The 22,161-nt window shown below is 32.4% G+C and overlaps 4 protein-coding genes across 43 annotated transcripts; 1 reads left to right on the top strand and 3 right to left on the bottom strand.

Annotated features, from left to right (window-relative positions):
- Positions 1-66: 66 nt before the first annotated feature.
- Positions 67-2,768, bottom strand: LOC103314486 (hypothetical protein). Its single transcript, XM_008200724.3, has 8 exons — positions 2,653-2,768; positions 2,556-2,606; positions 2,475-2,504; positions 2,384-2,428; positions 2,309-2,332; positions 623-739; positions 357-563; positions 67-291 (listed from the first exon to the last, which is right to left on the bottom strand). Exons 1-8 carry the CDS (start codon positions 2,707-2,709, stop codon positions 160-162), a joined length of 663 nt encoding a protein of 220 aa, XP_008198946.1. The 5' UTR covers positions 2,710-2,768; the 3' UTR covers positions 67-159.
- Positions 2,769-3,332: 564 nt separating this feature from the next.
- Positions 3,333-6,958, bottom strand: LOC659072 (sporozoite surface protein 2). Of its 38 annotated transcripts, none has more exons than XM_008200723.3 (34): positions 6,845-6,958; positions 6,752-6,796; positions 6,656-6,700; positions 6,539-6,595; positions 6,452-6,491; positions 6,385-6,400; positions 6,288-6,329; positions 6,214-6,240; positions 6,101-6,133; positions 6,009-6,041; positions 5,858-5,884; positions 5,782-5,808; positions 5,672-5,734; positions 5,417-5,443; positions 5,328-5,372; positions 5,218-5,280; positions 5,093-5,173; positions 4,968-5,048; positions 4,843-4,923; positions 4,736-4,798; positions 4,629-4,691; positions 4,525-4,584; positions 4,420-4,479; positions 4,315-4,374; positions 4,211-4,270; positions 4,107-4,166; positions 4,002-4,061; positions 3,915-3,956; positions 3,829-3,870; positions 3,750-3,779; positions 3,648-3,698; positions 3,568-3,597; positions 3,491-3,519; positions 3,333-3,442 (listed from the first exon to the last, which is right to left on the bottom strand). In XM_008200723.3, the coding sequence occupies exons 1-34, from the start codon at positions 6,902-6,904 to the stop codon at positions 3,396-3,398; spliced, it is 1,650 nt and encodes a 549-aa protein (XP_008198945.2). In that variant the 5' UTR covers positions 6,905-6,958; the 3' UTR covers positions 3,333-3,395. The 38 variants fall into 38 exon arrangements, with proteins under 38 accessions (XP_008198945.2, XP_064213957.1, XP_064213958.1 ...); XM_064357887.1 differs by having other exon boundaries at positions 5,785-5,808; XM_064357888.1 differs by having other exon boundaries at positions 6,458-6,491.
- A 5,810-nt stretch (positions 6,959-12,768) lies between these two features.
- Positions 12,769-18,434, bottom strand: LOC658994 (probable G-protein coupled receptor B0563.6). Of its 2 annotated transcripts, XM_015984140.2 has the most exons (3): positions 18,125-18,434; positions 15,048-15,620; positions 12,769-13,549 (listed from the first exon to the last, which is right to left on the bottom strand). In XM_015984140.2, the coding sequence occupies exons 2-3, from the start codon at positions 15,596-15,598 to the stop codon at positions 12,901-12,903; spliced, it is 1,200 nt and encodes a 399-aa protein (XP_015839626.1). In that variant the 5' UTR covers positions 15,599-15,620; positions 18,125-18,434; the 3' UTR covers positions 12,769-12,900. The 2 variants fall into 2 exon arrangements, with proteins under 2 accessions (XP_015839626.1, NP_001280662.1); NM_001293733.1 differs by lacking the exon at positions 18,125-18,434 and having other exon boundaries at positions 12,901-13,549; positions 15,048-15,598.
- Positions 18,435-18,509: 75 nt separating this feature from the next.
- On the top strand, positions 18,510-22,137 carry aft (adrift). 2 transcript variants are annotated; one of them, XM_015984179.2, is made up of 5 exons: positions 18,510-19,175; positions 19,227-19,379; positions 19,434-19,613; positions 19,668-19,788; positions 21,027-22,137. In XM_015984179.2, exons 1-5 carry the CDS (start codon positions 18,825-18,827, stop codon positions 22,121-22,123), a joined length of 1,902 nt encoding a protein of 633 aa, XP_015839665.1. In that variant the 5' UTR covers positions 18,510-18,824; the 3' UTR covers positions 22,124-22,137. The 2 variants fall into 2 exon arrangements, with proteins under 2 accessions (XP_015839665.1, XP_008198943.1); XM_008200721.3 differs by having other exon boundaries at positions 18,693-19,175; positions 19,227-19,385.
- The last annotated feature ends 24 nt before the right edge of the window (positions 22,138-22,161 follow it).

Genomic DNA, 22,161 nt, shown 5'->3' with positions numbered 1-22,161 from the left:
CTGATTGGTAGATTCACGTAATTTTTCGAAACGGATTGGATAAATGGGGATAAGAAGTTTCTGACATAACATCAATGTTTTTATTATTTTTTTTACATTTTAAAATTGCAGCATGTTAACATAAAATCCCAACACAGTGTGATTAATGATTATAAACCCTTAAACTGCAGTAAACATCCTTACTTCATGTCCTGGTGGACTTGGCGGTTTGTCATTGCCTTTATTCTCAGCTTTTTTATCTGACGCTGTTTTTTTACTTGCATCACTACTGAATCCTTTGTTTGGTGGTACCTAAGAATAGAATTTTAAAATAGTTATTTTTATGAATTAAGTAATCATTGGGTAAAAAATATTACCATTACAACGGTTTGAGGTCCAGACTTGCCACTTGCTGCAGTCACTTTGGTATGCATTGAAGTTTGAATTCCTGAATTTGTTGGTGTTTTGTGAGCGCTGTTGTACACCGAACTCTCGATTTCTGTATTTAGTGGTTTTCCGGAGGATCTGTGGTTTACTGGAGGGTGTCTCCCTTTATGATGACGGTGTTTTCCATATTTTCGATTCTGAAAACACAATTGAAAATTGTAATGTTTTTCAAGAAGCCTTTAGCACAAGTACTTACTTTTCTCCCTCTGTGGTCGTTTTTTGGCTTACGTCGTAAGGGTCTTGGACGAGCATTACCATAATTTGTTTCACTCTCGTATCGATTTTCTCCCACATGTTTAGGACCTGCATTAAACTGTAAAGGCGATGAGTTAAAAAGCACCAACAAATTAAAGTGTTAACTTTTTTTAATTTTTTTTATTTTCTCATTTCTGGCTAAACTATTCTAAAAAGTGGAACTATTTTGATTCATACCTATGCAAAATGATCCGGGGAATCGATTGGCATCAAGAAAATTGACAAATTCCCAATAGTTTTCTAGTTATGAATTTTTTAAAATCTTACCAAATTTTGCATTTGTCTCCAATTTGCTCGAAAACTATTAGTCGGAGAACAATATTTTTTTTTTGAAAACAATAGATAATTCAAAGAGCTTTCCAACGATAATACACTTCATGGGGTTATCTCTAATAGTTCCGAAGCTATTGCTCGAGAAATGTTCCGGGTACCGGAAATCGACCAAAATCGCGACAAAAATTGAAAAAATCAAACATCAAAAAATTGTACATGTGGACTTTTTGTGGACTTTTAACAACTTTTGTGGGTTGTTAAGACATATAGAAGTCCATAAAAATTTACTGGAGTGAGTTTAAAAAAAATAAATTTTTTCACCTCTTTGAAGTGTATTTCTCAGGAAATTTTAGCAAAAAAATTGAAAATTTTAAATCTCGTGAAAAGCTGGTATAATACGGAAAATGAGCCGCTGAATTCAATGGAACAAACCGCATTGCTCTACGACTTTTAGTTTTCGAGTTATGATTTTTTTTGTTGAATAAAACTGTTCACCATAAATACCGCTATGCTAAATTTAGGCAAAAAATTTTAAATTTTTAATTCTTGTGAAAAATTGATATATTATGTAAAATGAGCTGTAGAATTCAATCGAACAAACCGCATTGCTCTACGACTTTTAGTTTTTTTTTATGAATTTTTTTAGTGAAAAACTTTGATCGCCTCTGTAGCCGGAACCGTTGCTCGGAGCGGCTCCGGGTTTGCACGAAAAAATAGATAAAAATAAGCGCTATCAGATAGATTTTTGTTCGTTGCTCTAAGTCTTACAGTTTTCGAGAAAAACGCAAAAAAGTTTTCCATTTTCACTTTTTTTCAATTTTTGACTGTTAAGTTTTTTTATTTACTCAATTACGGCTAAACTATTTGAAAAAATGGAACTATTTTTATCTATACCGATACAAAGTGATCCAAGGATTGGCATCGAGAAAATTGCCAAATTCCCAATAGTTTTTTAGTTATGAATTTTTTAAAATTTCACCAAATTTTGCATTTGTCTCCAATTTGCTCGAAAACTATTAGTCGGAGAACAATAAATTTTTTTGAAAAAAATAGATAATTTAAAGAGCTTTTCAACGATAATAAACTTCATAAGGTTATCTCTAATAGTTCCGGAGTTATTGCTCGAGAAATGTTCCGGGTACCGAAAATCGCCCAAAATCGCGACAAAAATTGGAAAAATCAAACTTAAAATATCGATCAAATGGACTTTTTGTGGACTTTTAACAACTCTAGAGGGGCGTAAAAGCTTATATAAGTCCCTAAAACTATGATAGAACGAGTTTAAAAAAAAAAATTGCACTTTCTCGAAAGTAAGTGTATTACTCAGGAAATTTTAGCAAAAAATACTACTTACGACACCGGCAACATCTCTCCGAATCTGGAATGAAAAAAATTATTATTTATATTATTTTAATTAGACTTAATTTACTCTCAAGCCCAAGTTCTTCTTCTCCTCCTGAAAACTGAACGCTTCCTGAAAATAATTATTAGGTTCGTTTTTTTAATTTTTTTTTGCTTACTTCTACTTCATCACGAACTTCTCTCCGGTCCTATCGTTAAAAATTGTTAAAATTTAATCGTATTTCAATAACTGGACTTACCCTAGAGTGCACATCGACTTCTTCCACATCGTCCAATTCCTTGTTTTCATTCTAACCGGGAAAATTGTTTAAGAAATTTATAAAAAAATTTACTTACCGAAAATGCAAGGGCACAAACACCTAAGACTAAAACAAAGAAAGTAACTGTCTTCATTGTTACAACTAACTTCTAGTCTTAACTATGAGCCCCTTTTATACGCGTCAAAAAATTAATTATATTTTTTATTGCCTGATTTTTGTGTAATTACATCATAAAAATTGATACACTTGAATGAAAATGATAAAAATAATGGGGTCGTAGAAAAAATTTGTATGCCACTTTTTGGCAAATTAGCAATAAAGTTGTTTATGTTTCATTGTCTCATTCATGTGAGTGTTTAAAATAAATAGTAAAAAAAATGTAAAGACTAATTAGTAATAAATAAGGGATTTTATCACAAATAGAGGTGTTTATGTTTCATTGTCTCAATCGTAGTAGTGTTTAAATAAGTGATCAAAAAACAAATTTGAAATGAAAAATACAAATCTATCCAAAAACAGCCAATAAAATTTTATTCTCAGGCCACGTGCGTTTTTTTTTTAATTAAACAATGTCTCAAATTTTATAACATTAAAACGGTTTTAGTGCAAATAACGAAAAAATAACATTTTGGAAAAAATCACATAATCAGTGTTTGTATAATTCGAAAATTGCTCAATTTTTCGTTTTTTCATAGTTTTGTATTTTTTGTTATATTTCTGGGACAACAGGTGGGAAAGTAATGAAATTGCGTAAAATTCGGGTAAAAATTTATTTATTTTTTACACATTTTATTTGAATGCTGGCGCTCTTAACACGTTTTAATAAGACAAATGTTTTCGTGGTTTCCTCCTGCACTTCTTTTTCTCTGAAAAAAAGGCATATGTATGTTACAACACCCAAAAATGTGTTTTACTTTTATTGGAAGGCCCATGGTCACAGATTCTGAAATCAATTCGTGTAAAAACTGGTTTTGATTTATCAGCGTTTTACCTTTTTCCATTTATAAGAGTTCGACAGTTCCTGAAATAAATAATAAGTAAGTTGTTTAAAAATTTCCGTTAAATTTATACTTATCTCTTGGTTCGTCATCATCTCCACTTCCACCGACTGGTGTGCAGACTCTAAAATCGAAAGCGTTTAATAAAATTTGAAATTATTTGCCAAATTCATACATTTTTCCATTTATGAGTGTCTTACAATTTCTGAAATAAAAAAATCACTTATAAAAATATTAAAGTTTTTTATTCTTACCCTGGTTGATTCGGATTCCACGGTTGATTTGGATTTGATCCTCTGAAAAAAATTATAAAAACGATTTACATTATTTATATTTTTACCCTGGCTGATTCGGATTCCAGGGTTGATTCGGATTTGATCCTCTGAAAAAAATTATAAGAAACATTTAAATTATTTATATTTTTTACCCTGGTTTAGTGGGATTAGTTGGCTGATTCGGATTCCACGGTTGATTCGGATTTGATCCTCTAAAAAAAATTATAAGAAACATTTAAATTATTTATATTTTTTACCCTGGTTTAGTGGGATTAGTTGGCTGATTCGGATTCCACGGTTGATTCGGATTTGATCCTCTAAAAAAAATATAAGAAACATTTAAATTATTTATATTTTTTACCCTGGTTTAGTGGGATTAGTTGGCTGATTCGGATTCCACGGTTGATTCGGATTTGATCCTCTAAAAAAAATATAAGAAACATTTAAATTATTTATATTTTTTACCCTGGTTTAGTGGGATTAGTTGGCTGATTCGGATTCCACGGTTGATTCGGATTTGATCCTCTGAAATAAATTATAAGAAAGGTTTAAATTATTTATATTTTTTACCCTGGTTTAGTGGGATTAGTTGGCTGATTTGGATTCCAGGGTTGATTCGGATTTGATCCTCTAAAAAAAAATATAAGAAACGTTTAAATTATTTATATTTTTTACCCTGGTTTAGCGGGATTAGTTGGCTGATTCGGATTCCACGGTTGATTCGGATTTGATCCTCTGAAATAAATTATAAGAAAGGTTTAAATTATTTATATTTTTACCCTGGTTTAGCGGGATTAGTTGGCTGATTTGGATTCCAGGGTTGATTCGGATTTGATCCACCTCTGAAATCAGTTATCAGAAAAGTTCAAATTATTTATTTCCTTACCCTGGATGATTTGGATCACTTGGTTGATTCGGATTCCAGGGCTGATTCGGATTCGATCCACCCCTGAAATCAATTATAAGAAAAGTTTAAATTATATATTTTCTTACCCCGGATGATTCGGATCACTTGGGTGATTCGGATCACTTGGTTGCTTCGGATTCCAGGGCTGATTCGGATTCGATCCACCTCTAAAATCAATTATAAGAAAAGTACAAATTATGTATTTTCTTACCCCGGATGATTCGGATCACTTGGGTGATTTGGATCACTTGGTTGATTCGGATTCCAGGGCTGATTCGGATTCGATCCACCTCTAAAATCAATTATAAGAAAAGTTTAAATTATATATTTTCTTACCCCGGATGATTCGGATCACTTGGGTGATTCGGATCACTTGGTTGATTCGGATTCCAGGGCTGATTCGGATGCGATCCACCTCTAAAATCAATTATAAGAAAAGTACAAATTATTTATTTCCTTACCCTGGATGATTCGGATCACTTGGGTGAGTCGGATTCCAGGGTTGATTCGGATTTGATCCTCCTCTAAAATAAATTGTAAAAAGATGTTTGAACTATATTTATATTTTTACCCTGGATGATTGGAATCACTTGGGTGATCCGGATTTGAACCCCCTCTGATATATTATATAAAAAATGCTAAAATTATTTATTTTCTTACCCTGGGTGACTTGGATGTGATCCTCCACTAAAATAAATTATAAGAAATTATAAATTTTATATTCATATTTATATTTATATTTATATTTATATTTATATTTATATTTATATTTATATTTATATTTAGATTTATATTTATATTTATATTTATATTTATATTTATATTTATATTTATATTTATATTTATATTTATATTTATATTTATATTTATATTTATATTTATATTATTTATATTTATATTTATTTATAACCTTACCCTGGATGACTGGGGTTAGTTGGCTGATTTGGATTCCAGGGTTGATTCGGTTTTGATCCTCCACTGAAATAAATTATAAGAAAGTTTGCTTAAATTATTTATATTTTTACCACGGTTTATCCGGACATGGCCTTCCTCTAAAATAAATTATAAAAAAGGGTTTAGTTTTTTTACATCTATCCTTACCCTGGTCGATTCTGATTCGATCCATCTCTGAAACAGAATAATAATAAATAAATCTTTAAATATTTTATTATTTAGATTAAATACGCTTTTGAAATGTATCACAAAAAAACAATACACTACTCGTACTTAATCCTAAAAATTAAATTTTTACCCGTTGGTTGTTACGTCAGCTATGGCTTTGATGCTGAAATTAAATATTACAACATAGTTTTAATTTCGAAAACTCTCATCGAGAAATCTTACTCTTGTGTAGCGTTCATTTTCGCTGGACCTTGCCTGTAATTGTAATACATTTTAAAAGTTGTTATTACATAAAATCGCATAAAATTTTAGGTATTAGTTCGTCCATCTCTTACCCATTTATAGCTACCGTCTGACGAGCTCTACAATGAAACAAATTACAACAGAAAAAATCAAACTCTTCACTTACGGGACGATTACGTTAACAAGGATATTCATGTCCTGTTTGTTCCTATAATTTTTTCGTCAAAAAAATTATATTTTTTTTTCCTTTAATTGTCACTTACTTAACGTTTAACTTCCCTGAAAAAATACACTTGAATTATTTTGCTCATAAACTTTAATAATACTCACGTTTACCTACAGCACCAGTCTTTGGATCAATTTTGCTTCCCTAAAAATAAATAACCATTTGATCTTTATTTTATTTTTGGTGTTTACCGTAGATTTAGCAGCATTTTTTCCACCAGTTTTATCAGATTTTTTGTCCACAGCCAGCTACAATAATTAAAGGAATAAAAAATAAATTTTTTTTTGGTTGAATAATTTTGAACTCACCATTTTTTTGTCAGTTTTTGGTGGTTTTTCTGCATCTCTTCGGTTCTGTTGGAGCAAAAGAATTGAATTTAATGCAAAATAACTCATACAACTCACCCTAAGGAGACCTTTTACCTTACTTTTTTGTTCAACATTTTCATCCTAGAAATATCAACTGTATAAAAAAAACGTAAAAAATTAAAATCTTACCAATAATGGACTAGCAAAGGCACACACACACAGAACTAAAAGAGTTAGGGCGACTCTCATTGTTCCCAAATATTGGGTGAAGTGAAGGCAAGCTGTCCTTTTATAGAGAATTTTTTTATTGAAGATTTAAGACTCTATTATTTATTCCCATCAAAAAATCATTTGGTTTTTAATGCCTATTTTGTCAAAATTGCAGTTTTTATTTAGCGGTTTTATTTTAAAACACTAAAAAATTTTATTTGAAATTTTACACCAAAAAATAATGAATTGATAAAAAGCTTTTATAAACTGGAAATTGCCAACGAATGGAAAACCATTTCAACAGTTGTAAAAAAGTGACTTTGGCTTTTAGGTGTTTGTGGTTGTATTTATGAATTTCCCACATATAATGTTTAATATTTTTTGGAAAATATTATCTGTTGGAAAGCAAAAATTGAAGAAATAGCACGAAGATACGTAAGAAAAAAATAGTTGTTTGAAAAAATAGTGATATAAAAATTTATTCTTTAAGAAAAAACTTCCCAAAAAGGACAAAAAAAATTTTCAAGAAAATCATACAAGAAACCTACGAAAAAAGTTACCAGAAAAAAAGTTGACAAAAAAAATTAAACAAAAGGAGAACAAAATAACAAACAATAAAAATTAAATAAACATTTTTGAAAATGAATAAAAACTGTCAGAAGTTTACTTTACAAATGTGGTAAACAAACAATTTAATATTTTCATATTTTTCACAAGAAAAATATTCAAAGGAATTAATTTAAGGTGTTGTGGTACAGCTAATACTTATAGATTTCTAAGCTGTACAGTGAAGATAATTAAAAATTTAGAGCACAAGCAAAACTTCCAAAAGCATTATTTAACAAAATAATGAGAATAAATTATTAATAATAACCCAAAAAGTTAATTTCGAGATAAAATTAATTACGAAACTTTATCAAGGATTCACGATAACTTGTCTTACGTACCAATAACTCCACAGAAATTTTACCAAGGAATTGAAAATAACAGACAAAAATAATTTTTTATTAATTAAATACTTGTGAGCTTATCCATAGAATTACGTTTTTAAATCATATTGGATTTGGATGAATTATTTATTTATTCCATGATAAAATTTGGTTTTTGTTTTTGTTATGATTCATAAGCATTTCAATATTGTTACACAAAATAAAATAACAGGGTTTTTATTGCCAATTTATCCAAATATTTGTTGTTTTTGTAAATTTGTTGTATAAGCAATTATAATTAGAAATAAGTAGTCTTCACAATTGCATTTGCGAGTAAATCATTGACAGAAAGTAATTGTAGAACATTTTATTAAAATCCTTACTTTCTTTTCAATTAGTATAAATAAGACTCAACAAATATAAAGATAATTAAATTAAATGAATGAAACGATCTGAAGTTGTCTGGCGTTTACTAGAAAATTCCAAGAGAAAATGCAAAATATTGAATAGCTGAGTAAATTGCGACAAGATTTCATTTATTGAAAGTGCGAGTAACTCCTTCATTGACATTATTATTTTTGCCAGAAGCTCGGGTATTTTATTATTTATAGTAAAATAAAACATTCAATAATAAATAAATTCAGACAAACATTGCAACATAGGGGTTTTAAAAAAATTTGCCCGGCGCATCCACCAATTTTACTCCATCAAAAAATCTTCGGATAAAAACTTTTAAGTAGATTACAACTAAAATAACAGACCGTGGGTGGGCGTATTGAGTTCTTTGAGCAAGCCAACACTACGTTGAATATCTGATACAGTGCTCGATTCCAGACTGATATAAATATACGAGTAAATCGGATTTAATTAGTTATTTGCTCGAACTAGAGAGCAGTATTGTGTTTAGTTCAGATTTCAATATTCTGTTTAAAGCCAATCATTTCCACTAATGGCTGATGTTTACTACATACAATCAGTCAGATTATACGCAAAACATTCGCTAGCCAATCATTTCTGCTACAATCTCAAGTCAGGTTCTAGCAGAGAACGAGAAAAATTTTGTAGGTATTCCATCCTTAATGTTAGTTACATAGCGACTTTTTCGGTTGTTTTCTCGTCTTGTTTCGATCTTTGTGTGCTTCAAAAATCAAATTAGTAAATGTAAGGATTACAATCAATTATCCAGTGTTTTCGAAATAATCTCTTCAAACCTGCTGGCAGTGCCTTAATTAACACAACAAAATTACATTTATTAAAGAAGAATGTTTTATTACCTGAAGACATTAATACAAGCGCAACTGGAACGCAGGCAGGACTAATGAGAAAATAAAATCTTTGAATGTAAGTAATAAGCTTCCGTCTAATAACTACAAAAATAGATTAGAAGAACGCAGAATAAACGAACTGATTTTCCTGAAGTTTGCTGCTTTGGAGGAGGCTACGATTAATTTATTTTCCACAAACTATTTAATTTATGACGTGAATTTGAAAGTTAAGAATACAAAGCTCAACTTTTTTGCATTTTTTCCAAGTAATTAGTGAACTATTGAGTTTTCTTCATAACATTTTTCTTGCATTTTTTTGAAAAACTTTGACAGTAACGGAACAAGTGCGTTTTCTGGCGCTATTAACGGAACTATCAAGGACCTCACCTTTAGATATCCGATATTTTGAGAAAAACGCCAGTGTTAACTTTTTTTAATTTTTTTATTTGCTCAATTACGGCTAAACTATTTGAAAAAGTAGAACTATTGTCATCCAAACCTATGCCAAATGATCCGGGGAATCGATTGGCATCGAGAAAATTGCCAAATTCCCAATAGTTTTTTAGTTATGAATTTTTTTAAATTTTACCAATTTTTGCATTTATTTGCAATTTTCTCGAAAACTATTAGTCGGAGAACAATGATCTTTTTTGAAAAAGATAGATAATCTAAAGAGCTTTAAAACGATAATACACTTCATGGGGTTATCTCTGATAGTTCCGGAGTTATTGCTCAACAAATGATTCGGGTATCGAAAATCGACAAAAATTGCGTCGAAAATTGAAAAATTCAAACATCAAAAAATCAAACATATGGACTTTTTGTGGACTTTTAACAACTTTTGTGGGTTGTTAAGACATGTAGAAGTCCATAAAAATTTACTGGGGTGAGTTTAAAAAAAAAATTTTTTTCACCTCTTTGAAGGTATTACTCAGGAAATTTTAGCAAAAAAATTGAAAATTTTAAATCTCGTGAAAAGTTGGTATAATACAGAAAATGAGCGGCTGAATTCAATGGAACAAACCGCATTGCTCTACAACTTTTAGTTTTCGAGTTATGAATTTTTTTAATGAATAAAATTTTTCACTATGACAAATGGCTACCCTAAATTTAGGCAAAAATTTTAAAATTTTTAATTCTTGTGAAAAATTGATATATTATGTAAAATGAGCCGTAGAATTCAACCGAACAAACCGCATTGCTCTACGACTTTTAGTTTTTTTTTAATGAATTTTTTTAGTGAAAAACTTTGATCGCCTCTGTAGCCGGAACCGTTGCCCGGAGCGGCTCCGGGTTTGGTCGAAAAAATAGCTAAAATTAAGCGCTATCAGATGTTTTTTTGTTCGTTGCTCTAAGTCTTACAGTTTCTGAGAAAAACGCAAAAAAAGGTTTCGATTTTCACTTTTTTTCAATATTCAAACGCCAATTACGGCGAAACTATTAGAGGTATCGAGAAACAGAAAAATGGAGGACAACCGAAATAAAAAACTCTACAAAATGGCATGAGACTCAAGGCGATATCTCGCAAAAAAATTTTCAATTTTCAAACGCCGATTACGGCCAAACTAAAAGAGCTAGGAGAAAATGCTTTTTTAGATCGGAAAGAGCACATCAAAACTTATAAGATAGAATCGGTTTTATTTGATTTTAAGACACTTTAAAAATTGACCGATTTCTAAGGGGGGGGGTGTTAATTTTTTTTTAATTTTTTTTATTTTCTCATTTACGGCTAAACTATTTAAAAAAGTGGAACTATTTTGATTCATACCTATGCAAAATGATCCGGGGAATCGATTGGAATCAAGAAAAACGCCAAATTCCCAATAGTCTTTTAGTTATGAATTTTTGAGTATATGATCTAATTTTTGTTTTATTTGCATTTTCTCGAAAACTATAAGTCGGACAACAATAATCTTTTTTGCAAATGATAGATCATTAAAAGAGCTTTCCAAGGATAAAACACATCATAGGGTTATCTCTAATAGTTCCGGAGCTATTGCTCAACAAATGATTCGGGTATCGAAAATCGACAAAAATTGCGTCGAAAATTGAAAAATTCAAACATCAAAAAATCAAACATATGGACTTTTTGTGGACTTTTAACAACTTTTGTGGGTTGTTAGGACATGTAGAAGTCCATAAAAATTTACTGGAGTGAGTTAAAAAAAATTTTTTTTTCACCTCTTTGTAGGTAAGTAAGTTTTACTCAAGAAATTTTAGCAAAAAAATTGAAAATTTTAAATCTCGTGAAAAGTTGGTATAATACAGAAAATGAGCCGCTGAATTCAATGGAACAAACCGCATTGCTCTACGACTTTCAGTTTTCGAGTTATGAATTTTTTTAATGAATAAAATTTTTCACTATGACAAATGGCTACCCTAAATTTAGGCAAAAAAATTTAAATTTTTTATTCTTGTAAAAAATTGATATATTATGTAAAATGAGCCGTAGAATTCAATCGAACAAACCGCATTGCTCTACGACTTTTAGTTTTTTTTTTATGATTTTTTTTAGTGAAAAACTTTGATCGCCTCTGTAGCCGGATACGTTGCTCGGAGCGGCTCCGGGTTTGGTCGAAAAAATAGATAAAATTAAGCGCTATCAGATTTTTTTTTGTTCGTTGCTCTAAGTCTTACAGTTTCCGAGAAAAACGCAAAAAAAGGTTTCCATTTTCACTTTTTTTCAATTTTCAACCGCCAATTACGGCGAAACTATTAGAGTTATCGAGAAACGGAAAAATGGAGGACAACCGGAATAAAAAACTCTAAAAAATGGCATAGGACTTAAGGCGATATCTCGCAAAAAATTTTTCAATTTTCAAACGCCGATTACGGCCAAACTAAAAGAGTTAGGAGAAAATGCTTTTTTAGATCGGAAAGAGCACATCAAAATCTATAAGATAGAATCGGTTTTATTTGATTTAGAGACACTTTAAAAATTGACCGATTTTAAAGGGGGGGTGTTAACTTTTTTTAAAATTTTTTTATTTTCTCATTTCTGGCTAAACTATTCGAAAAAGTGGAACTATTTTGATCCAGCCCTATGCAAAATGATCCGGGAAATCGATTGGCATCAAGAAAATTGCCAAATTCCCAATAGTTTTTTAGTTATGAATTTTTTAAAATTTTACCAATTTTTGCATTTGTCTCCAATTTGCTCGAAAACTATTAGTCGGAGAACAACATTTTTTTTGAAAACAATAGATAATTTAAAGGCCTTTCCAACGATAATACACTTCATGGGGTTATCTCTGATAGTTCCGGAGCTATTGCTTGACAAAAGTTCCGGGTACCCAAAATCGACAAAAATTGCGACGAAAATTGAAAAATCAAACTTCTAAAAATCGAACATATGGACTTTTTGTGGACTAAAAACAACTTTTGTGGGTTGTTAAGACATGTAGAAGTCCATAAAAATTTACTGGAGTGAGTTTAAAAAAAAATTTTTTTTTACCTCTTTGAAGGTAAGTAAGTATTACTCAGGAAATTTTAGCAAAAAAATTGAAAATTTTAAATCTCGTGAAAAGTTGGTATAATACAGAAAATGAGCCGCTGAATTCAATGGAACAAACCGCATTGCTCTACGACTTTTAGTTTTCGAGTTATGAATTTTTTTGTTGAATAAAATTTTCGCTCTCTGGCGCCATTAACTGAACTATCGAGAACGGGAACGTTTTATTTGCACGACGTTTCGTATCCTAACTTTTAGATCTCCGTTAGGTCGCCTATTTTCTTTTTTGGGAACAACTCAAGATTAATAAAAATACTCGTTCACATTGTGCACTTTTATTGGAAAACAGTCGGGTTGTACACGAAAACACTGAGGCACAACAGTTAACAATTAGTCCCGTCTGGCAAACTTCAAGTTACACAGTTGCCCAAACGTAATCCTAAACATCGTATTCATCCTACAGTACAAAATAAAACTGACAGCGCCACTGACGAGTGCAAAAATATCCATCAACTCGCCGTAAATTTGATAGCATTTGAGAAACAACTGTTTCCCTTTAATCCCTATAAGCAGCGCAAAAATCCCTTGGGGAATCTCGGTAATCAAGAACAGGAATAAGACAATAACCAGCATTTTTGTGGTCCGATTGGCACATCGCTCGCTTTTCGACAATCGGCAGTCGATTTCTATCTCGTTCGCTTGATCGTACGTTCGCACGACTTGTCGCTGTTTCTTTGCCTTTAGCAGGGTTTTAATGAGCCAGAAGGTGATAACAGTGAGGAAAACGCAAGGTAAGAGTTTCAGGAAAACGCCATACACCCAGAAAAGGCCTTGCAAGTAGAGTCTGTCGTATTTGAAAGACTCTCGTAAGTCTGTGTGGTACAGTATGTAAGTGACATTGTCTTCCAAAATTTCACGTCTTCGGATGGTGAACGTGACATAGGTGGGAATGCTCAAAATTACAGGAAGGATAAAACTTAGGCTAATGCCGAGAGTGCACCGGAACTCCGAGCACAGAATGCGCTTCTTGTTCGGGTATCTGGAAAATAATCGTCGCTGAAAATTAACTACAACCAAAGTTTGTCAAACATTTATGTTTTCTACGAAAATAACAATTTTCCGCGATCACGATTTTTTTAATCATTCGTTTAGCTGTAATAACATACAGTTGTATTTTTTTAAATAGGAATCATAGTTGGCTATGACATTTTCGAAAAGCTTATTTTTTTCTGAACTCAAAACAATATAAATATAGTTTGATATTTTTATATATTTTTGATAAAAATATATTTAAAATATTTTAAAGTAGTTGGCCATGGAAAAATTATTTCACATAAAAGGTGTGAATAATCTAGAAATTTTGTGAACGGTTATTAAAGTAAAAAATGTGAAATTATAAAAATAAGTTAAAGTTATTTTCAATTGAACAAATATACGAGCGTCGCAGATTTTAATTATATAAAAAATGTTCAGAAAATTGCAAACGATGTGTCACTACCACTTGATGCCACTTTTTTATGATTTAGTGCAATGGAGGTGACGTTGATAATGTTGTGTATTTTTTTACCGCAGATGGAATTTGATTTTGGTGTTTGGATTGACATTTTTTTGTAAAATAAAATTTTATTGATACGCAATCATACAATTAATAAGATTTTTCTTCTTCCGACATTTCGTGTTTAAAATTGGAAAATAGAATGACAACGTAAGCTTGCCATTTTAAATATAAAAACAAATAATTTTTATTAATTGCAAAAATTTGATCTAATAAAAATTTATTATGCTGTTTTTGAATTAATTAGGCTTTAAAAAATCATTAAATTATAAATACTTGTTGGGTAATACAATTTTCATAGTTTTAATTAAAAATCCAAAATTTTTTCATGGCCTACTATAAAGAAAAAGCAAAATGTTTGTTTTTTTTTAAATATTTAAAATTAATGTATTACACAAATAGACATATCAAATCAGAAAAAATAAGCTTTTCGAAAATGTCATGGCCAACTATGATTCCCACTTAAAAAAATAAAACAGTGCCTGCGGAACTTTAGACACAATTTAGCCGTGTATTTAAATGATGGTTTGACACAGCATATGATGTGGCTGAAGTTACACTCACTTTCACAGCTTGCTTTAATTGACTGGATTTTCGATCTCATGTTATATTTTTGAGAAATGGCGACATTTTTATTTTTCTAGCGATATCGAACGTTTTAACTGTTTTTCTAATAAATACCATAAAAAATTTGAAATGAAAAAAAATTGGAAAAAAATTAGACAAAAATTGGAGCTACAATAAAACTGATTTATGCATAATAATGAGTCGCGCTTTGCCAACGATTGCATTGTTTACTAATTTTAAATATCAAGAGTAACTTTTATTATTTTCAATTCATCACAAGAAACAATTGAAATATATGCACATGAAACAGTTGACTATTTTACAATATGCGAATAATGCCAATATTTATAAAATGAAAAAATGCATTTTCCCAAAATTCGGACTCAATTATTTTTAAACGTAACAACTAGCTTACCTCAACGCCAGATACCTCCACACAGCTAAGAGCAGAGTGAGGCAAATTGAGGTCGTGTGGAGTGTTTGAGTGAAATGCACGTGGAACAACATATAAACAGCCCCAATGAAGGGGAAATCCAGCGTCTTGGGCAACACCAAGTAATGGTAGTACACATAGGGTATGTAATCGACCATCAGGAAGATGTCGGTGGTTGCCAGCGAAGTGAGAATGCGGTTGACTGGCGTGCAAACCATCTCCTTTCTGGTCAAGACAACGACGTTTGTAATATTCGTAATAATGCCAATTAGACACACAACAATTGCGAGGTAAGGATGGACGTGTTTGGCGTAAATCTGAGACCAGTGTTTTAACTTGTCGCCGCAGTTTACAGTATCGATTTCGTCCAACAAAATTGTGTCGTTGTTTTTATTTCGAATTGTTCGGATGTAATTTAAAATATTTTGGTATTCGGAGTCGGTGAGATTGTACGTTTCGTTTTGGAAGTAGTGGCTGACAAGTGTCTCAATTTGATGCTTTTGGACATCGTCGCCTGATGGTATCAGACTCATGGTGGGTTGGTTTTTGGGACACCTGTTAAGAAATAATTGCCTTAATTTGAAAGTTTTTGGTGTGTTTTAAATCTAGTGAAATGCTGATTTAATACAGAAAATGAGCCACTGAATTCACTGAAACAAACCGTTTTGCTCAACGACTTCTAGTTTTTGAGTTATGAATTTTTTAAAGAATTACCCGGCGCATCCACCAATTTTAAAAATAAAATAATTTTTTAGAAATTTCTCGAGTAAGCTAGTGTTGTGAAAAAGCTGGTATTCTAAGCAATTTGAGCAGCAGAATTCACTGGAGTAAACCATTTTGTTCTACGACTTTTAGTTTTTAAGTTATGAATTTTTTTGTTCAATAAAATTGTCCGGCTACGCTAAATTTAGGCAAAAAATTTTAAATTTTTTATTCTTGTGAAAAATTGATATATTATGTAAAATGAGCCGTAGAATTCAACCGAACAAACCGCATTGCTCTACGACTTTTAGTTTTTTTTTTATGAATTTTTTTAGTGAAAAACTTTGATCGTCTCTGTAGCCGGAACCGTTGCCCGGAGCGGCTCCGGGTTTGGTCGAAAAAATAGATAAAATTAAGCGCTATCAGATGTTTTTTTGTTCGTTGCTCTAAGTCTTACAGTTTCCGAGAAAAACGCAAAAAAAGGTTTCCATTTTCACTTTTTTTCAATTTTCAACCGCCAATTACGGCGAAACTATTAGAGTTATCGAGAAACGGAAAAATGGAGGACAACCGGAATAAAAAACTCTACAAAATGGCATAGGACTCAAGGCGATATCTCGCAAAAAATTTTTCAATTTTCAAACGCCGATTACGGCCAAACTAAAAGAGTTAGGAGAAAATGCTTTTTTAGATCGGAAAGAGCACATCAAAATCTATAAGATAGAATCGGTTTTATTTGATTTAGAGACACTTTAAAAATTGACCGATTTTAAAGGGGGGGTGTTAACTTTTTTTAAAATTTTTTTATTTTCTCATTTCTGGCTAAACTATTCGAAAAAGTGGAACTATTTTGATCCAGCCCTATGCAAAATGATCCGGGAAATCGATTGGCATCAAGAAAATTGCCAAATTCCCAATAGTTTTTTAGTTATGAATTTTTTAAAATTTTACCAATTTTTGCATTTGTCTCCAATTTGCTCGAAAACTATTAGTCGGAGAACAACATTTTTTTTGAAAACAATAGATAATTTAAAGGCCTTTCCAACGATAATACACTTCATGGGGTTATCTCTGATAGTTCCGGAGCTATTGCTTGACAAAAGTTCCGGGTACCCAAAATCGACAAAAATTGCGACGAAAATTGAAAAATCAAACTTCTAAAAATCGAACATATGGACTTTTTGTGGACTAAAAACAACTTTTGTGGGTTGTTAAGACATGTAGAAGTCCATAAAAATTTACTGGAGTGAGTTTAAAAAAAAAAAAATTCACCTTTTTGAAGGTAAGTGTATTATTTCAGGAAATTTGAGCAAAAAAATTGAAAATTTTAAATCTCGTGAAAAGTTGGTATAATACAGAAAATGAGCCGCTGAATTCAATGGAACAAACCGCACTGCTCTACGACTTTTAGTTTTCGAGTTATGAATTTTTTAAATAATAACCCGGCGCATCCACCAATTTTTAAATAAAAATATTTTTTTATTTTCGAGTAAACTAGTGTTGTGAAAAGATTAGTATCAGCTATATTTTTTTAATTATAAAATATTTTACTTGTTACAATAATTATAATTCTAGTTAGAAATTGTAGTTTTCATCTGAAATACCAAACTGCGTATCTACATCTACTAGACTCATTAAACTGATGAAAAAGACAGAAAAGAACAACTTATTAACCGATAAAATCCTTTGCACCTAGGTATGAAAATAAAAATGTACGGTCCATTTGTTTTTAGGTTAATGAGAGAAAAATAAAATAGTTTTCAAACAGTGTGGTGAAATGCAGACTTTACTTTGATGTGTAATATCTGCATAAAGTTTCAAGTACGATGGTATTATGTGAACTGAATCGGGCACTTTCTGTTTAATTGCTAATTAAAACCAAACGTAAACTGGTCAGTTTATTCTAGTTTTAAGCTTCACGGTACAGATTTAATAAATTAACTAATTTGCCCAACAAACCACAAAATTTAGATAAATCACGCGAATGTAAAACGTGCGCGGATTTTTTTATAAATCTCTTTGAAATTCAAACCAACGAATTTACATTCTTTACGCTAACAGAAACCTTCCAAATACGCTGTCGCATTGTCACATCGGAACAATTTGGCTTGTATTTCATCCAATTTTAAGACATGCGCCTCAAGTTCGCCTCCGATAATCAAAAATCTAATATTACGTTTGATTTATTTTTGGATTCATTGTTCTGTAAATAGTCAATAGACAATTTTTGCGATTTTTAATGAAAAGCCAATCCAATTTTTTTTAATCAGACGCATCACAACGTTTTAAAGCTTCAGTTAATTAGCAAAAAATTTTGTTTAACTTAGTACAACATCAAATATAAAAACAATTTCTACCTGCCGTAGAGTATTACATGTCCGCAGCAGAAAGAAATCAACAGGTGTTTTAATTATTAGTTTTCAACTGCGCTCCCAAAGGAAGCTGTCTAAATACTAATAAAATCATTTCCAGCAAACATCACAACAAATTGAAAACGCATGTGCCAAAGAATATCTCGCTTTGATGTCTGAACACAGGTATGAACTATTTTGCTGGTATAACGTCAGGTAACGAATTTTTTTTCTCTTTTCAAACGCTCCAGCGTGTCTCTTAAAAGATGAAAAATGTCTCTCATAATTACTCATTTTTACAACTTTAATTAGCTAAGTGTTTGTTTCTTTTGGTAGTTATTTTACTAATAGATTAAAACTTTTCATACAAAATACGAGATTTATGACCGAGGTCAGAAATTACAACATTGGTTTGGTGTTCGACGGCAGAACCGTGTAAATAATTGTAAATGTAGCAAATAGCTTAGAAATAGAAAAAAATACATTAAATGTCCCGCCAGCGCCATTACATTATTAATAGAAACGCATATGCAACACTGAAAACAAATTAAAGGTGGGTACAACAAACGTATTTAATTAATTAAAATGTATTGTTAAGACACGTTGAATGTGGCACTATAATTGCGCATTTTAGTCGTGCTTTCCAGCACTTTGTCAAGGTTTTTGCAACTTAACTCAAATATCCCGAAAATTTATTTCACACGTAATGCATATCCCCCTCTCTACCGCAACTGTCAAGTGGTTGTCATTAGAAGATAACCTCAAAAAATGTTCAAAAAACCCAAATATGAGCAAATCGAAGAAAATCCGTCACCTCTTCGACAAAAAAATCGATTTTGCGAACAATGCCACGTTCGAATTACCAACCGAAGCATTCGTTTTGCCCAAATGGTCAATACCGTCCTTCCAGAACGACAAAGCCGAACTTAACCGGACTAAAAGTCTGCTAAACCAATTTAATCTGGAAGAATGGTCGCGCCACACCAAACACAGAGACCCCTCAAGCTACATAACCCGCTTCGTCAAGCAAAAATTTCACCCGGAGCTCGTAACACAAGTGAGACTATAAATGGGGGCCTTGTGCTCCAAATAATATAATTGTCAACAGGCCTGGTGCAAATTCTACGAGTGTTTGTGCAGTTTTAATGTAATTCCAAAAGAGGCGATCACGTCCAGTCGTTTCACGAGTTTCCACCTGTGTGAAGCCCCCGGGGCCTTTATTAGCGCCCTTAACCACTACATTGCCAGTCAGGGATTGGATGTACAAGTGAGGGAGTTACGTTTTCGGGTTAGGGATCAAAAATTGGGGTTTTAGTGGACCTGGGGGGCCAATACTTTAAATCCGGACCATGAAGGCAATTCGCCCCAGGAGATGATCCCAGATGATCGTCTCCTGCGTCACACTTACAAAAACTGGTATTTTGGGTCCGATTTCACAGGGAATGTCACCAAGTATTGCAATCATGTTGATTTAGTGGAGAAAATTCACGAAAAAGTACAAATGCTAATTTGAAAATTGGCTATTTTTGCTTATAGGTGGTTGCTTTAGGTGTGGCTGGTGACCGCCGATGGGAGCATTGACTGCAGTTCTGACCCCGGAAATCAAGAATCACACGTTGAGTTTTTGCATTATTGTGAAACTTTGACCGCGTTAGCTCTTCTCAAGCCTGGTAGGTGGCCTTGAAACAAATGTGTACAAATAAAACGTCCCCGTTCCCGATAGTTCCGTTAGTGTCGCCAGAGGCGCACTTGTTCCATTACCGTCGTTTTCAGAGCAATAAATTTATAAAAATTGTTGTAATTAAATAACGGTTAGCACAAGGCGAATAAAAAAATACAGGCAGATAGAACATCAAATTCTCAATAATCGGAGATAAAAATAGTGCAAAAAATATGTCTTAAACTATATTTAAAAAAATTTCAAAGTTTTACCAATTTGCACTCTGCCCCATATTTTTCAAAACGCTGCGAATACGGTTACAGATACAAGAAAAATGTTCAGAGGAAAGTTGTAGAGAATTAAATTTTCTACAAAAAAGTCCGCGAGACCATATCCCTATCTTCAACCATTTAGGCCCCAAAGTCATTCAAAGACGCTCAAGTGTCGGATTTCCTTCATTTTGCCGGTGGTCAAGTATTGGAAAATTAATTTATACCTAAACCGTTTAAGATAGACATATCGTGTCGCGGACTTTTTTGTAGCAAATTTAATTCTCTACAACCTAGTCTCTTTCATTTTTTTGTATCTTAAACCGTATTCGCTGCGTTTGCAAATTGATAATTCTAAACGATAATTTTTTGGGCACCGTCGCCTATTTATCAAAACGCTGTGAATACGGTTGAAGTTACAAAAAAATTGTAAGGAACAAAGTTGTAGAGAATTAAATTTGCTACAAAAAAGTCCGCGACACCATATTTCTATCTTCAACGGTTTGGGTATAAATTCACTTTACAATACTTGACCACCGGCAAATCAGTCGCTTGAGCATCTTTGAACGTCTTTACTGCCTAAACCGTTGAAGATAAACATATGGTCTCGCTGACTTTTTTAAAGCAAATTTAATTCTCTACAACTTTCTTCTGAACATTTTTCTTGTATCTTTAACCGTATTCGCAGCGTTTTGAAAAATACGGGTCGAAGCGCAAATTTTAAATCTTAAATAATTTTTTTCTCTTGTTTCTCATAAAAATTTCAGTCGTCAGTTTTTCTCAGTCTGTTGAGAATGCAAAGCTCAACATTTCTGCATTTTTTTCCAAGTAATTAGTAAACTGCTTGAATTTAAATTAATTTAAAACGATTTGACACACGATTGAGGCGCCCTCATTTTTACACTGCCGTACTACATCTTTGGGTGCGATTTTGTATCTCGTTCGTCTCCTAAGTTACAGTCCGTATTATTTTTTTCAGGTGGCTCCTTTGTCCTAAAAATTTTCACGATGTTTGAGCACTCGACCATCTGCCTCCTCTATTTATTGAACGTTTGTTTCGGCAAAGTGTCGCTCTTTAAACCAGGCTCCTCCAAAAGCGGAAACTCCGAAGTGTATGTTATTTGTCAGCACTTTAAAGGCCCCCAAGTGGTGGAAAAAATTTGGCCCAGTCTACTTTCCCCGTACAAATCCGGCCACTTTGTCGATAAATCAATGTTTGACTTGAATAAAATTAACCCCGATTTTTTGACCCAACTGTTGCACATTTCGCGCTTTTTTATGCAAAAACAAATCGAACACATCCTCGACAATATTAGATTTTTTCGCAACGCTTCGCAAAACGAGTCGGGGAAAGTACACCAGATTAAAGTCTACGTCGCTAATCGTTACATAAACAAGTACAAACTGAAGAGCATTTCGCGACATTTGAAACTTGTCCCAACTTTGGATATATCACAGTTTTTTTCAAACGAAGTCAAAAAAATTAATTTCGTGAACGGAGTCGCCAAATTCGATGCGAAAAACTTGGTTCAAGTGAATCCAACCCTTGATATTTTGGACGTGAAGTTGGGGGAAAAGTTCACACAAGTGAAAAGTTCGCGCTTTTGTGATAATTTACCCAAGTTAAACTTTAGCAATAAAATGAAATCACACGGCCCGCTTTACCAACTTGTTGCAAACAAACTGGGGGCGACTGCGACCATTATTAGTCTAGACTCGCCTTTTGAGTCGTATTACGACTTTCAGAAAGATTTTTTTTACAAAATATTTCATTCAAAAAAACGAAATTTTTTAATAGTTGGGGTCCCCCTCCTGACGAATTTCCTCGCCGGGGTGATGTACATCCTAATTTCGTGCTTTAGCCACGTCCACGTGCATCAGAACGGTTGTATTATTCTGTGTGGGGGCGATTTGGCTAAAATCGCCCCCGTGTTCGCCACCGTCGAGAAGCGTTACAGATCTGTGCCCGATTGTGGTATTTTGCAAATTGTGCCGCCTGGTTTACTGTACAGTAACAATTTTTTCGATTTTGTGTGGAATTACAACCGTTTGTTGCAATTTTTGAATAAATGCTAGTCTCGTTTTGAAAATGGCGCTTTAATTCGTGCCCACTA

Source organism: Tribolium castaneum, chromosome 7, assembly GCF_031307605.1.
Source record: "Tribolium castaneum strain GA2 chromosome 7, icTriCast1.1, whole genome shotgun sequence".
In the NCBI taxonomy this organism is placed as follows: domain Eukaryota; kingdom Metazoa; phylum Arthropoda; class Insecta; order Coleoptera; family Tenebrionidae; genus Tribolium; species Tribolium castaneum.
Note: the sequence above shows the minus strand (reverse complement) of the source record. Positions and strands in the feature narration are given on the sequence as shown.

Bases quoted from the DNA above. Each gene is read 5' to 3' on its own strand.
- LOC658994 (XM_015984140.2), bottom strand. From the start codon at position 15,598: ATGAGTCTGATACCATCAGGCGACGATGTCCAAAAGCATCAAATTGAG. The intron at 13,550-15,047 runs GTAAGCTAGTTG...ATTATTTTCCAG, and splicing joins TGGAGGTATCTGGCGTTGAG to ATACCCGAACAAGAAGCGCA.
- aft (XM_008200721.3), top strand. From the start codon at position 18,825: ATGCATATCCCCCTCTCTACCGCAACTGTCAAGTGGTTGTCATTAGAA. The intron at 19,176-19,226 runs GTGAGACTATAA...AATTGTCAACAG, and splicing joins ACCCGGAGCTCGTAACACAA to GCCTGGTGCAAATTCTACGA. The intron at 19,614-19,667 runs GTACAAATGCTA...TGGTTGCTTTAG, and splicing joins TGGAGAAAATTCACGAAAAA to GTGTGGCTGGTGACCGCCGA.
- LOC103314486 (XM_008200724.3), bottom strand. From the start codon at position 2,709: ATGAAGACAGTTACTTTCTTTGTTTTAGTCTTAGGTGTTTGTGCCCTT. The intron at 2,505-2,555 runs GTAAGTCCAGTT...TTTTAACGATAG, and splicing joins AAGTCGATGTGCACTCTAGG to GACCGGAGAGAAGTTCGTGA. The intron at 564-622 runs GTAAGTACTTGT...TTGTGTTTTCAG, and splicing joins ACGACCACAGAGGGAGAAAA to AATCGAAAATATGGAAAACA.
- LOC659072 (XM_008200723.3), bottom strand. From the start codon at position 6,904: ATGAGAGTCGCCCTAACTCTTTTAGTTCTGTGTGTGTGTGCCTTTGCT. The intron at 6,134-6,213 runs GTAAGAGATGGA...TTACAATTACAG, and splicing joins CAGACGGTAGCTATAAATGG to GCAAGGTCCAGCGAAAATGA. The intron at 4,167-4,210 runs GTAAAAAATATA...TATTTTTTTTAG, and splicing joins ACTAATCCCACTAAACCAGG to AGGATCAAATCCGAATCAAC.